This window comes from Hylaeus anthracinus, unplaced genomic scaffold (genome assembly GCF_026225885.1).
Source record: "Hylaeus anthracinus isolate JK02 unplaced genomic scaffold, UHH_iyHylAnth1.0_haploid 11994, whole genome shotgun sequence".
NCBI classification, from domain to species: domain Eukaryota; kingdom Metazoa; phylum Arthropoda; class Insecta; order Hymenoptera; family Colletidae; genus Hylaeus; species Hylaeus anthracinus.
The window spans coordinates 12,772,692-12,785,789 of record NW_026534341.1 but is presented as its reverse complement, the minus strand read 5'-3'; the positions used below and the strand labels follow the sequence as shown (position 1 = coordinate 12,785,789).

At 38.1% G+C, this 13,098-nt stretch overlaps 1 protein-coding gene across 3 annotated transcripts in view; it reads right to left on the bottom strand.

The window, feature by feature from the left end:
• The window catches only part of LOC128888507 (agrin-like), a 546,810-nt gene that overhangs the window by 66,487 nt on the left and 467,225 nt on the right, over window positions 1–13,098 (bottom strand). For all 3 annotated transcript variants that reach the window (XM_054145409.1, XM_054145410.1, XM_054145411.1), the window contains exon 6: window positions 2,649–2,885. In XM_054145409.1, the coding sequence (XP_054001384.1) occupies window positions 2,649–2,885 (237 nt within the window). The remainder of the gene's footprint in view (window positions 1–2,648; window positions 2,886–13,098) is intronic.

The following is a 13,098-nucleotide window of genomic DNA, read 5'->3' as shown; positions in this document are numbered from 1 at the left end:
GAGAGAGAGAGAGAGAGAGAGAGAGAGAGAGAGAGAGAGAGAGAGAGGACGTCGCGGTCAGAGTGAAAATGCATCAGACGTGAGCCTGTAATCTGAAAAGGAATATGAATGACAGAAGAAGAGCAGAATGGACACCGACAGAGAGAAAATTAGATGAAGAAAGCCGATGAGCATAAAGAAATGAACGCTGATAACTGAAAACGAGCAGGAAAGAAAGGCATATTCGCAGAAAGGGAATCGCGCTTTCTTTCGTCGGACGCTTTTGATTTCGAGCGACGGAGAAATGTGGTGAAAGATGAGGAAGAAATAGATACCTTTCCTTAGCATTGGGTCATCTGGAATATCTGTAAAATTTTTAATGAAATATCAAGGACTTATTAGATTTATTAAACTTATCCATCATTTAATTTAAAAATGTACGCAGAGTTCTTGTTCAATGTCTTTTCACTTGCTTGAATATTTGTAGATTGTCCCTATTAAATTAAGAATCGACTAAGTGGATCAAAGAGTTTCATATTTTTAAATGCTTCCAACTTTAGAGAAGGAATGAAAAAAGATCAATAATACGAACTGAAAATAAACGTAAATAATGATATTTACATTCACCTCTTTGAAGTTGCTCTTCATCTTATACAGTTGATTTTATTTCAAACCGATGAAAAAGTTCAAATAGTTTAAAAATACGAGTGATCCTGTTGTTATACTCCACAATCTCTTAAGCTAGTATACATATATAAGGTTCTAAATATGTTCATGCCAATGTCTACTGAAGAATATCGCGAGCTTGCCAGAAGAACGAAATTTTCAGTAGTAATGGATCGATTTTGTCAGACGTTAAATCCTGAATATCGCGGGAATCGCTCGACTGTTCCCCGATTGGCACGGAACCACGTGCAGGATCGTGTGTGTGGTCGATTTAGCTCGTGCTTGAACAAGTAGGTGTGAACTAAACGCAGACAAACGGCCGTCTATGCTGTTCGCATATCTCCAATTTATCACTGTCTTTTCCCTGGGTCCTGATGTTCCAGGACCATCGTATTCTTTCCCTGCCTTTCACGTCTTTTCGCCTTTTGACGGGCATTCGTTTAATTTGTCTATATTTTTCGATTCCCCATTGTCGGGGCGCTGTATAAACCGAGGCTGATTAATTCCACCGTCCAACGGCGCGTGTGATGCGCGAACGCGGGAAAGAGTAAAGACACATTGTTCCTGGATCGAACGCTTCTATTTCGGCGGAAAATTAACCTTCCCTTTGAACTCGTTTGTTTATCTGAATGTTTGTGTAATAAAATACGGCGAAGTGGAACGAAAAGAAAATTGTACCTTTGGTGAAAAGAATTCGTGCCATTTGTTATAATGTGAATTTGATGGGAATTTGATGCATTTATGACGTACAATAATGTGCCAAATAGAAATATACGTAATGTATGTAAAATATATAACGATGTTGATATTTCCTTTTGCATAAGTGCATACAACTTTTGGTTGTGTTTGTCATATATTTTTCATATTTGCTGGTGTCATGAATTCATATGAACGTATTCATATAAAACGTTCTATACTAAATTTTCATATGTTAACATTCATAAGTATAACTATTACAAAATACGTTGTACCATTAATTGAGCACAGAGGGTTGTCCTATCTTTGATCAATTTAGCAGTGAAAAGATTAACTAAGGCTCAATTAATACTTTCAAAATATTTTCAATGAAACGTTTGTACTTGCACCGAAGGAAATTCATCTATTTTACGATTCAAAGAATACTCCAAAACTTTAGAAGTTGAATGCGTGTACAGTCGATGAAAAGGGTACATTGTGAGGATACATGTTTTCAGCATCAGCTAGATATGGTAAATTTGTAGTCACAGTAGCTCTCCTGGAACGATATTCGTCCTCTTTTAGACGATGTCCCAGCCGCTCATGCTCAGAACGCAATATGCGGAAGTAAATTCATCATTCCCCGCTTTATAGTTTCCAGATTCAGCGGATAAGGATCGCGGCGATATTATCGGGTCGCCGTGGATGTAAACGAGCGCATCTGACCGGAAGTAATCTCGATCGCTCGCATAAAGGTGAGAGTAAATACGCGCTGACAAAACCGAACTTAAGCTTCACTCGATTTCGATTTGGCAAATATTTGTTCCCATTGGAAACCTCGATGCCTCGAGGCACTGAGATGTCTGAACGTGTCTTCGTTCCGGATAAATAATCTTGTGCGGTGAAGTGCGTTTCTTACGAGGGAAGCACTCAAAATGTCGATAAAATTTGTCGCAAACAATGACATCGGTTTTGAGGAACGAACATTGTTTACATTTCTTCGTGGACAGTCGAAGTAACTTTTAATGGAGAATGCTAATAAAAATTGATAACCATTAGTCACCGTTTTAAAAAGTACATCAACTACAAAAGCAATTTGTAGCAGTGAACTGCAGGATAATTTTTTAATTTCTGATAAACTGTTAAAAATTCACGAAAACTCTGACAACAGTAGGAATATTGTCCCGACATCTTTCCCTCTATTCAGTTCAATAACTTCGCGAGGAACAATTGTTTCATCCCTTTCTGTTCCGTTACCTTCTTGTCATCGAGAATAGGGAAGACAAGGTGTCAATGAATTGGGCTGAAATCTCGTTGAAAATACTCACCGCATTTGCCTTGGAATGCCACTGTGATATTAGCACCCTTCGCGCAAGCTGCTCGGTTCAGCTCGCAGAGGGATGGATAGTCGTTCCCATCTGTGCCGCAGACAGGACTCGATCCCTCGTGATCCCCTAAATTCAGGCAGGATTCCATGCATTCGCAGGAGGCCTCGGTGCCGTCTCTACTTCGCACGCATTGCAAACCCAGCGTGCAGTTCAGTTTTGCGCAGGGGTCCTTGATCTCTGTAACAGGAAAGGGCATTATTATTAATTTCATTTTCTCTTCGTACTCTATTCGTATGTTCCGAACAGTGCAACAGAAAAAGTATAAAATTGTTACTTATATTGTTGTTGATATTTTAAATCTCATATTTTTATTGAGTTCTTGTACATACAAGTGTGGTAACTCAAGATTGAGGAACAAAACTACTCTTCAAAAAATATACCGCAGTACTTTGAATGCCACTAGAAAAGAATATTCCACAGCTTTTTATGAAGAATAAAATAATCTACCAGCAAGAAAATTTGACAAGTTAGACATGCGATTGTTGCCAGATTATATTTTTTTATATTGTGGGTTACTTTAAATAACAATGCTTGTATTCATTACTTATGTTTCAGATTTGTCTCGTCGAATCACAAGTACTAATAGTATTTTTATTTTGAGCACATTTTATTTTTAAAGGTGTTAATAATTTCATAAAGAACGATTCAGAAATTGTCGTGTTTCCCCTGCCAGAACAAGGACCACTATTCTATGTGCCTAACGAGAAGTACACCTACACGTCTTTTTGAATAGAGACAGCCCCTATCCCTCTTGTCTGACCAAACGTGTGCCTATTCCACTTGTCTGGTCAGTGCCAGTCACTATTCCCCCTGGCTGGCCAGTAACAGATCATTAGGACTCGTCAGTCGGGGGTTCGATACGAACTCTGTAATGATTTTCGGATCAATGTTACTAACCCTCTCCGTCTCGATATATACATGTATACTACGTATCTATCGTAGTTTGAAATTTCAATACCCACGAAATAAATATTAAAACGAAAGTAAACTCCACAAGCAGTTAAATGTCTCCCTACGATTAAAGCTCTAATATTATTTGAAAAATAAATATCAAAACTGGACCGTAAGCAAACAGAATTCTCATTTATAATCGAAATACAAATTCTAAATTACGTAACGAGAATAATTAAATAAATCTTTCATTTGTTCGATAAAAATAGCAAACTAAATTATGTATTAAAATTAAATTCAACATTAAATGAATATACGCTTATCTCTATAACAAATAAATCGCTACAGGGCGTTTCTTTTCATTATCCATCATTCTAATAAAACTTTCATCCATTCCTGTGCCTGAAAAACGATTTCACCTCTAAGAAGGATCGGGTGTCAAGCATGGTTTAATCGATAATTTTTTCTTCACGGGTATCGCGCTTGTTCTCGCATCGAATGTAATTACAAACCGTAAACACCGTGTACGGTGTAAAGCACCGTGAAATTAAATCCGCGCGATTCACGATGAATAAAGTATCGTTGAGGCGCGGATACCACCGTGGCGATGAAATACAGTCGCCAGTGGGGCCGTGACCAGCCTTATCGTCTCCTTTCTTCCCCAGGATTTAAACAAATAAAAAAGCTCATCGCGAATATTCAGCCATGGCGACAGCTTAGCCGGTGAAAATTTTTAATGGAACGCCGCGAAGGAATATAGAACGGTAAACCCAATTAAAATGTTCTCCTGGTTCATCGTTGATATCGTGTCCCTCTTAAAACGGCCACGCGGTTATTGTGTACGTAACGTTAGAGGAGAATTTACTTTCCCTTAACCCGAATCGATCGTTGAAAACGATTTATTGCTGCCACCAGGGAAGCCATCTTGGATGCAGGAAAATAAAACCACTAATATTAACAACTATTAACTCAATATCTTCGAAGATATCAAAACAAATCCGAATCATTGAAGAATAGTTCCAGCCCTCAAACTTGAGTTACTACCACCCAAAAAATAAGGTTTCCCCTATTTCTAATTATTTTACAAGCTGGTAAAATGTTATCAAAATTAGAAGAAGGGATCCCTTTTACATGTCCATTATCGAGGCCAATTTTTATAACTCTGTACAATATTTCTGTGACAAATCTATGACAAGGAGCACTGTAAAATCGTTCTGAAAATTAATTTTGAATATTTCATTGCACGGGAGGCCCTCGAGGCCGTGAATTCCTCCGTCTTTCTTCCCAGGGACGTTCGTTACGCGTTCCCTGCGGTTACAAATCAAGTCTCGTTGACCGGGAATAGAATATGGAGAGGCCGAGACGTCGTCGTACCGCTCGTTATTCGCGTTGAAGTACCTTTTGGGAAAACGTAGCAGCACTGGGATATCGTCGACCCGACGCACAGTATTAGAAGGGCTTTCCCTATCATTGTTCGTGGCTTCTTCCGGTACTCCGTTCTGTAAAATCAAACCGACCGCCATTCATTCCGTCGCTAGTCGCGCCGTGCAATTACAGTTTCCGTCATTCAAACGTCGGATTACTCGCGAATTTTTACGAACCGAACACGACCACCCAACTCTCCATTGCAACATTTGTATATCTTCCATTTTAAACATTTCTAATTTATATGTAGATTTATATTTTGTTTGTAATTATTTAAAATTTTAAGATGATTCAAATATGGTGTCGTAATTTGTTTGTGGAAAATGAAGGAGATTCTTCTTATTTTATTGTTTTTTCGTTTGTATGCAGAGTTAATTAGAACTCAAGCTAAAGGATAAATGCAATTACTCGTCGGAAACATTTGAAACAATTGTCTTTTATTAAGTTTCCAACTGGGTTCATTATGCAATAGAGGGTTGACGCATCTTCAGTGACGTTTCCAAGTTCTTTTTCGATTTAGCACGATAATAATAACGCTTGGTAGCCAAAACTGAAGAAGTTAAAGTTCATTCATAACGCATGAAGCTTGCATTTAGTAAAGATAAATAAAGGTCATCATTCTCGGTACACGACAATTCACACAAAAGATATTCAAGGCCATCTTTCACACAAATCTTAGATTAATCATTAATTTATTTGCTCCTACAAGATCGCCATATCGAGTGTACTCTGTCTTAATGCTATAAAAAGTAAAAATCTTCTAAACTTCTTCCCTTTTAGGGCTGTTGTCGTAGACATATCCCACGTCCCAGAATTACTATGTAAATTCTCGCACAAAAGTAGAATATCCAAAGTAAATAAAATATTGAGCACATCCTGCTCGATATTTTCCCACAGTCACCTATGAATTAAAACATTCACAGACAATTCCGATTCTGAATTAAGAATTGTTTCAAACTTTCCAAATGTACCAATCGACCAAATAACTCAGCGTAAAGTTTCGAAAACGTTGAATTTATTTGCAAGGCGAACAACTTTGACGCCCAAAGAACCTAATTCCCAGCTTACAAACGGATTAAAATTTTTCCAGAGCGATTCTCCTCTGGGTCCCTGCGCGGGGACGATTGACAGTGGTGCTGGTAAACGTTTGTGCAGGCGTCGAAAGCCGGGCAGTTCAGCTGGATGATGGATCGCGGCCTCGTTTGCATTCAATAACTCCCGTCTCGGTGTATTTTCGATTTGGCATTCACCGCAACCCGATTATCGTCGTTAACGCATTTAATTCGCCACCCACTCGTCGTCGCGCCATCGCGATCGATGCATTATTAATTATCGGCATGACAAACGCAATTAGCGGTCGGTTATCACGCGTCGGACGACGCCGGTCGATTTGTTCATGTTTAGGCTTAATTTGAAGGCAATCATGACTACCACAAGACAGAGGACATGTTTATAAATTTTTTATGGTGAAAAGAACCTATTACTATTATTTAAATAATAACTTTATGATGATATCGAAGATTTCGTATTCCTATCATTAAAATGTTTTATATTATATTTTCTGTTTGGTACAGATTTATACGTTAGTTAGTATTGTAACTCTATCTCTAAGACGTTACTCATCTTTTACCAATAGTAAATTAATTTCTTATCATTTATTGAGGAAGGTACGACTGAAGTAGCTGGTTCTCTACGCTGTGTATATTTTCTTGAGAGGGAGACACACATGAAAGAATACCTATATAATTCAATGCAGGTTCATAGAATACGATAGAATCGATTTCATGGTAATCTGTATTGGTACTTACAAGGCTAAATTGTTTACCAGGAAAGCATGTTCAAAGGAAAGGGAAGAGGTTCGAGGAATTCAATTTAAAAAGCAATTGTTGCTAAGAAATTTTCTTAGGTTAATTTGAAAGTTAAATTGAACTGAAATTAAAAATGTCTACGATCTCTTTTTTTCTTAAAGGTAATATATTCGACGACGATCCTTTGGGTCTTGAAATTTAGTTAGCAGGTTTATGAAGCAGGCTGCAAAGAATATTGTGGAATAATTTACTCTTAATGGAAGATATCGAAGTTGAGCGAAAAGGATCACGGCTATCTCGAACGAAATAAATTCTCTCTCGACTTGGAAATTTTTGTAGTTTTTAATGATAGTGCAAAGAATCAAGTTAATATCTTTAGTAATTTTCGTTCAATAAAATCTCAAAAATATCTTGGTTTTTCGTTACTCAGGCTAGAACACTTTAATTCATCGCAATCGTCCATTCATTCAATAACGGATTAACTCTCTCCGTCCCAAACTGTCGCGCTTTTATTCGGAGAACGAAGTGCCTATTGGATATCAGTTAGTCGTATGTGGAATGGAATCGAAAAGCCAGCTTAATCGAGCTCGCGAGCCAATCTTGGTGCAAACGCTGCATGTTCTAGGCTTGCGAAAAATTGAACGATTCAACGTATAGCATTCGACAATTCAATTTTTAAAACATGTCACCTTACAGAAAAAGACGAAACATTTTTATATGCACAGGTTATTCATACAACGTTTAGTATAAACCAAAATAAAAAATAAAAATGTTAAAAGTTATAAGATTGTAAGGAAGATTGCAAGAAAAATAAATTGTTCTTTGCATACTTCAATATGCTTTACGTTCTCACAAAGTTTCAATTTGCAAATTTATGAAACATTTGCAATTAACGAGCATAGAAATACTATTATACAAATTTTATTTGAAGTTTATTACGAAAGTTCATCGTCGCGATAACCACATGGCAACCGTATTCGACTAATCTCGTCTGGGTCGGTTTGCAAGGACGAGAAAAAACTCATGGAAGTTCCACCCTCTCAGAAACTTGGCCACCCTCTCGATTCATCCCCTCGACCGCGCGAGCGTCGACGTGATATCGTAATTAATAATCCATTTTGCAGGTTTTTGCTGGTGCACCTGACCGTCGCAGTCCGCCGCTTGCCGCTCGCGGATAATTTATTATCGACGAGCACCCCATTACTCCTATGCTGACGGTCGGTTCCTTCGTTAATGGTCGTCGAAACGTCTGTCAACTGTCGATGGCATCGCGTGCTCGTTTTGTTCCGTGTTCTGGTGTCGGAACGTTCATTACGCGATGCGCTTATAATTTATCCTATTAATGCTTGTGGATTTTGACGATACACGCGCCGCGCCGTGACGAAAATTGATCTATATGGCTTGAAAAACTCGGAAACAACCCGAATAATCAGCCGTGTAATGTAATTATTATAACATCTTCATCTAACATCTACTGATCAGCTATTTCGAATCTAAACTAGCTTGTGTGCAGACTACTTCTCCGCAGTTGTGCATGAATTTAAAAAATATATGAAATATCAACAATTAAATACATGTTACACTATTTAGGAGATAAAAGAGATACTGTTATTAAAATTTAATTTCTTCGTCTATATCCATAGTGTTGAGAATAGCGAAGCTGGTGAGTTGAAATTTCGCGCTGAAATTAACGATGTATCATTGATCTGAACAGTCAGTCTCGAACGGTCGGTCAAGTATATAGGATTGTCCATGATATCTATTATTACAAATAAACTGTTTCGATAAAATTTTCTGTCTGCAAAGTTATTTATCAAAACACATAGAAATATGGATGTACAGAAACATCCTTAGACCAATTATAATCGATGAAATATTCGGAAAGATCACAAAAGAACATCTCCATAGGTTGCACGGGACCTGTAATCCTTAGGTTCCCCATTCTTGGTGTAAGACGATAACGTGAATGATCCACGGTCGCTTTTCCGGCTTACGTCCAGATGATTGCCAATTAGTGGGCCATTATCGAAACGGATGTGGCTAGTACGGTGGTCGGTATAGTGACATGGGAGAGAGAACGTATCGGTGGAGAACGGTCATGAAGATGAAGGGGAGGATCAAGTGGAGGATCAAGTGGAGGGAATAATGGTATCGAGGGGTCGGTCATATGGCTGGCACAGACGATCCGTGTCGAACGAGTCTCATTAGGCAAACTTAGAGAAGACCTCGAGTATTGTCGGGCCGGGAAACGTAGAAGTGGTCTTCGTCGAGAAACGAGGGGTCGCTTAAGATAAGAATTCGACCCTTCTCGGGTTAACTTATCGAGTAGTCTGACCATTCTGAGGCGCGAGTATCCATTAATCTACATTTACGCGTGCGGCTGATGCGTGCAGCCGGTTAGGCTTCTTTGTTGGCTAACTGCGACTAATGGATTTCTGCTGGTAATTAATGTGGTAAGCTGGAGAGCTTGGCGAAGGATTACTCGGAAGAGATACAGGGAATTCGACTTGTGACTGGGCAAATAATCTTCTTTAGTTTTGCAGACTATGTATTATACAAAATTATTCAGTTAGCCGTCAGATTGTATAGGATCCAAGAAAGAGGTCGACAAATTTTGGACTGTACTATATTCATAAAAATATAAATGAGTCTTTTGTGATGAAAATGTACGTGCAATTTACTTTGAGTATTATACATCATAAATGCGCGTTCCCAAATTGTAAGCGCTTAGGTTTTACTACATTTGGCGAGCAGATGTAGCGCGGTCATTTTTACCGTTTTCCGCTAGCCTTTTACAAACAATAGAGTTACCGTTTTCCTACTCAGTCGACTTCTCCTCCTGTAACCGAATATTTCAACCAATCACGAATAAATTTCCATTTCCACCCGACCATTTTTCCCAACACCTTCGAGTCCTCGAGGGTGGCATTTTTCAAGGCAACAGCAGATACAAATCTATCGTCATAAGCGTAGCATGTCATAGCAGACACCTCTATTTTCAATCAAACGAATAGTTAAGTTTCTATCAGTGTATCCTTATTTTTTTTTATCAAGATCATTGAGATCGATAGTACGTGTACCACTTCGGTAACGCTCGCGAGGAGTGTGCGTACGTAACAGTTTATGACAAATGATATTATCCAGATGGGTGTGTGGGAATTACATTGTGGTAATATTTGGCCTTCTACATAGCTGAAAAGTATTAACCCTTAAAGTCCCTAAGTTAATACCCTCTATGGGCCAAATTTCTTTCTTCTGCATGCACTTTGATACTTCGAGTTGATACTGAGAGTACCGCGAAACGTCATCAGTATTGTTATTGGTTATCAGAGGCATTATATAATTACGACATATACGTCATCTTGCAAAACAGATTAAAATCATTTCTTAAAATGTCATGAAAGTTACATAAGCCCCTAGACGATTAAAAACTAGATAGTTTAGAATTATGGAAACATTCAGAACTTTCGATATATTGACTATTTTTCAATTTGTCAACTTTGGAAAACACTTAAGTACAAATCCCTGTCCTCCGCCTGGGGAACAAATATATCTCAATTTCGACGTAGACTCATCAACCGTTTGCAGGTGTTAATCAATCTACAGGAGTTGATAATCTCCTCGCAATCGCTACAACTGTTAAACAGGAATAGTAGAGTCCAGAAACCAAATTAGTTTTGCATGTGGGGGCATCGATGGCTCGATGCAGTCGGATCAACGTAAACGAGATCGATGGAATGAATTCGACCATCCTGACTATCAAGCGAGTCTCGCTTGTCAGATGGACGTTTCTAAGGCGGTAAGCAGATACTCGTTGTTCGGTCGGAGCTTGGCTAACGATAAAGGCATCAGATTGAATTTGGAATTGAGCCGGCCGCTGGCGCGAAAGCACTGAAAGGGTGAAGCGCCACGTCCTTCTCGATCAGGCCGTTCTGACGAAACTATGTGAACGTCGTTCTCGTGTGCACACTGTTCGTCTCGATAATACCGCGTAATTTGAAGGATTTGACAAGCATACAATGTGGTAACAGGTTCGTGCTGATGTTGCAGCCAGTTTCACGCTGCACGTGGTTGTTTCTCAGTGGAAGTAATTTAAGTTAAGAGATAATCTCGTAAAATCAAGTACTTACGGCCCTCTTCGAGAACGATAAGTAATAATAAAATTATTCTTTGTCCAGTGGGTGTGATTCATAATTTTGTTGAGGTGACTCCATTTGAAACTTCTATGAAATTTCTTTTTTTTTTTTAAGTTTTAGATTGAAAGTCATTACAGAGTAAACGAACGAAATTTCATAAAATAAGGAATGCAAATGGAAAAGATTTATACTTGTGAAATCTAAACTACGAATATTATACATGATAAATCATATATATATATATGTATTTATTGCGATGCAATTTGATAACAAAATTTATACAAAGAGAAAGAAGATTGATAATAAATGCAGGATTCTTAGAGGCCTGGTAACTGCTGAGTTCTCATTTAACGAAAGGGTTGACCGAAAAAGAATTACGATTGCAGTCCCTCGATCGGAGCCAATTTACTTTTATTAGGTGGAAGCACGCCACGCGTGTCCAACGTTTCCTCGTATCGATCACAAGCCCATCCACCCCCGTTCTGGAGTCATTAACGGATCAAATCACTGATCAATTCTCGCCTCGCTCCGCGGGAACAATAGACTTTGCTCCCGGTGCCGAGTCTATCCGGCTGATTCTAACGCTGTTACAGAAAAGGAAGAGGGCGGACGAGGGCGGAGGAAGAGGTATTAAAAGCGCAATTATCGCGAGGCTTAATTACGAGACTCTTGTAACATCAGCGGCTTTTCTTCGCTCCCTTTTCTCCTCGCTCTTTGAGGAAAACCTCTCACCCTTTTGTTTTTTCTTCACTCCCTTCGTCGCGACATCACTTGGATTTTCAAACGCGATAATCGCCCGCTCCAACGAACTCGCTCGACTGTTAAGACAAACGAAAGAAAATTCACTTCGCCGGGTAGACGAGAACATAGCGAAGTTTCCTCGTTGTTCCGTACTTGTTTATAGACCGGCCTCACTGTATTTTTAACCGAAAAGTGGATTCTAAATTCATTCGTTTGTATTTTAAGGAAATAGTCAGGCCTCGGAAGTTTCAATACCGAGTACTCTTCAATTTTGCATTCTTAGAAAATTAATTCCTGTAAAACATTTGAAATTTATGTGGTTCATTGTTCGTTAGGCGATGAATGTTGGTTAAAATTTCATAACAAAATATGAATGATCACGTAAGTTACGTTTCATTCCATATACGTGCATTTCTTTGATGGTAAACATGACTCCAGATTCGATTTATTTTGTTTTGTCAGAATTTAATTCAAAAATATTGATAATCAAAATGGTTGTATTAAATTACGTAGATATATGGTTAGTTAGCTATAAATGTGATACCAAATCCATGTCGAATTAAAAACAATTTTTTCCTTTTAGTTTTTATCCAAATTGTATTCTTTGAACAATACTTATTCTAATAACGATATTTAAATAAAATGAATACCACTTTAATGTTTATCTAATGATAATATCCAAATAATGAGATTCAAATAATTATATCTAAATCATGATATTCAAATAAAAATGTCCAAATAAAAATATTTCAAATTTATTCACATAATTCGAATACCATAAAATATTCTAGAGCTTCATTGTCGGTTCTAGTTTTAACACGTCAGTTAAGTTATTCTTGCTCGTGGCGTTGAATAATGAAACGATGCCCAGAGAAAAGTCTCGTCGCGAGAAAATGCGCATGGTCGAAATTTGTTAGCTGCGACTAATAAAAAGACTGGATTGTTTCGAAACGTCTACATTATCGTGGCCATACATTCGAGCCGTGTTCGGTACGTGCCATTCTGATAGTTGTTAATTACCACGGACAGCGACATTCCACTTTCTGCTGACTATATAAAACGCTCAAAGGATAGCAAATAAAATTCGAACGTCAGCGCTTCAAATACGCTACTCAATTAAATATGCACTCGATCGTTGATACTGTCCTATAAAGTTTCAATCCGACTACCGATGGTTTATTAATAGGAGAGTATTATTATTAGTCATGAGATTTAATTTAAAAAACAGAAAATCAGATGTTCTCTACATGTATTTCTATTTTAATATATAAAATTTCTTCATTCTTCATGAATTATAAGAAAACCTGTTCATCCTTCGTAATACATAGAATGAAACATTAAACGGATATTTCTCGTGATCCGCAAGTTCTCGGGAGGGAAAAGTGGAAT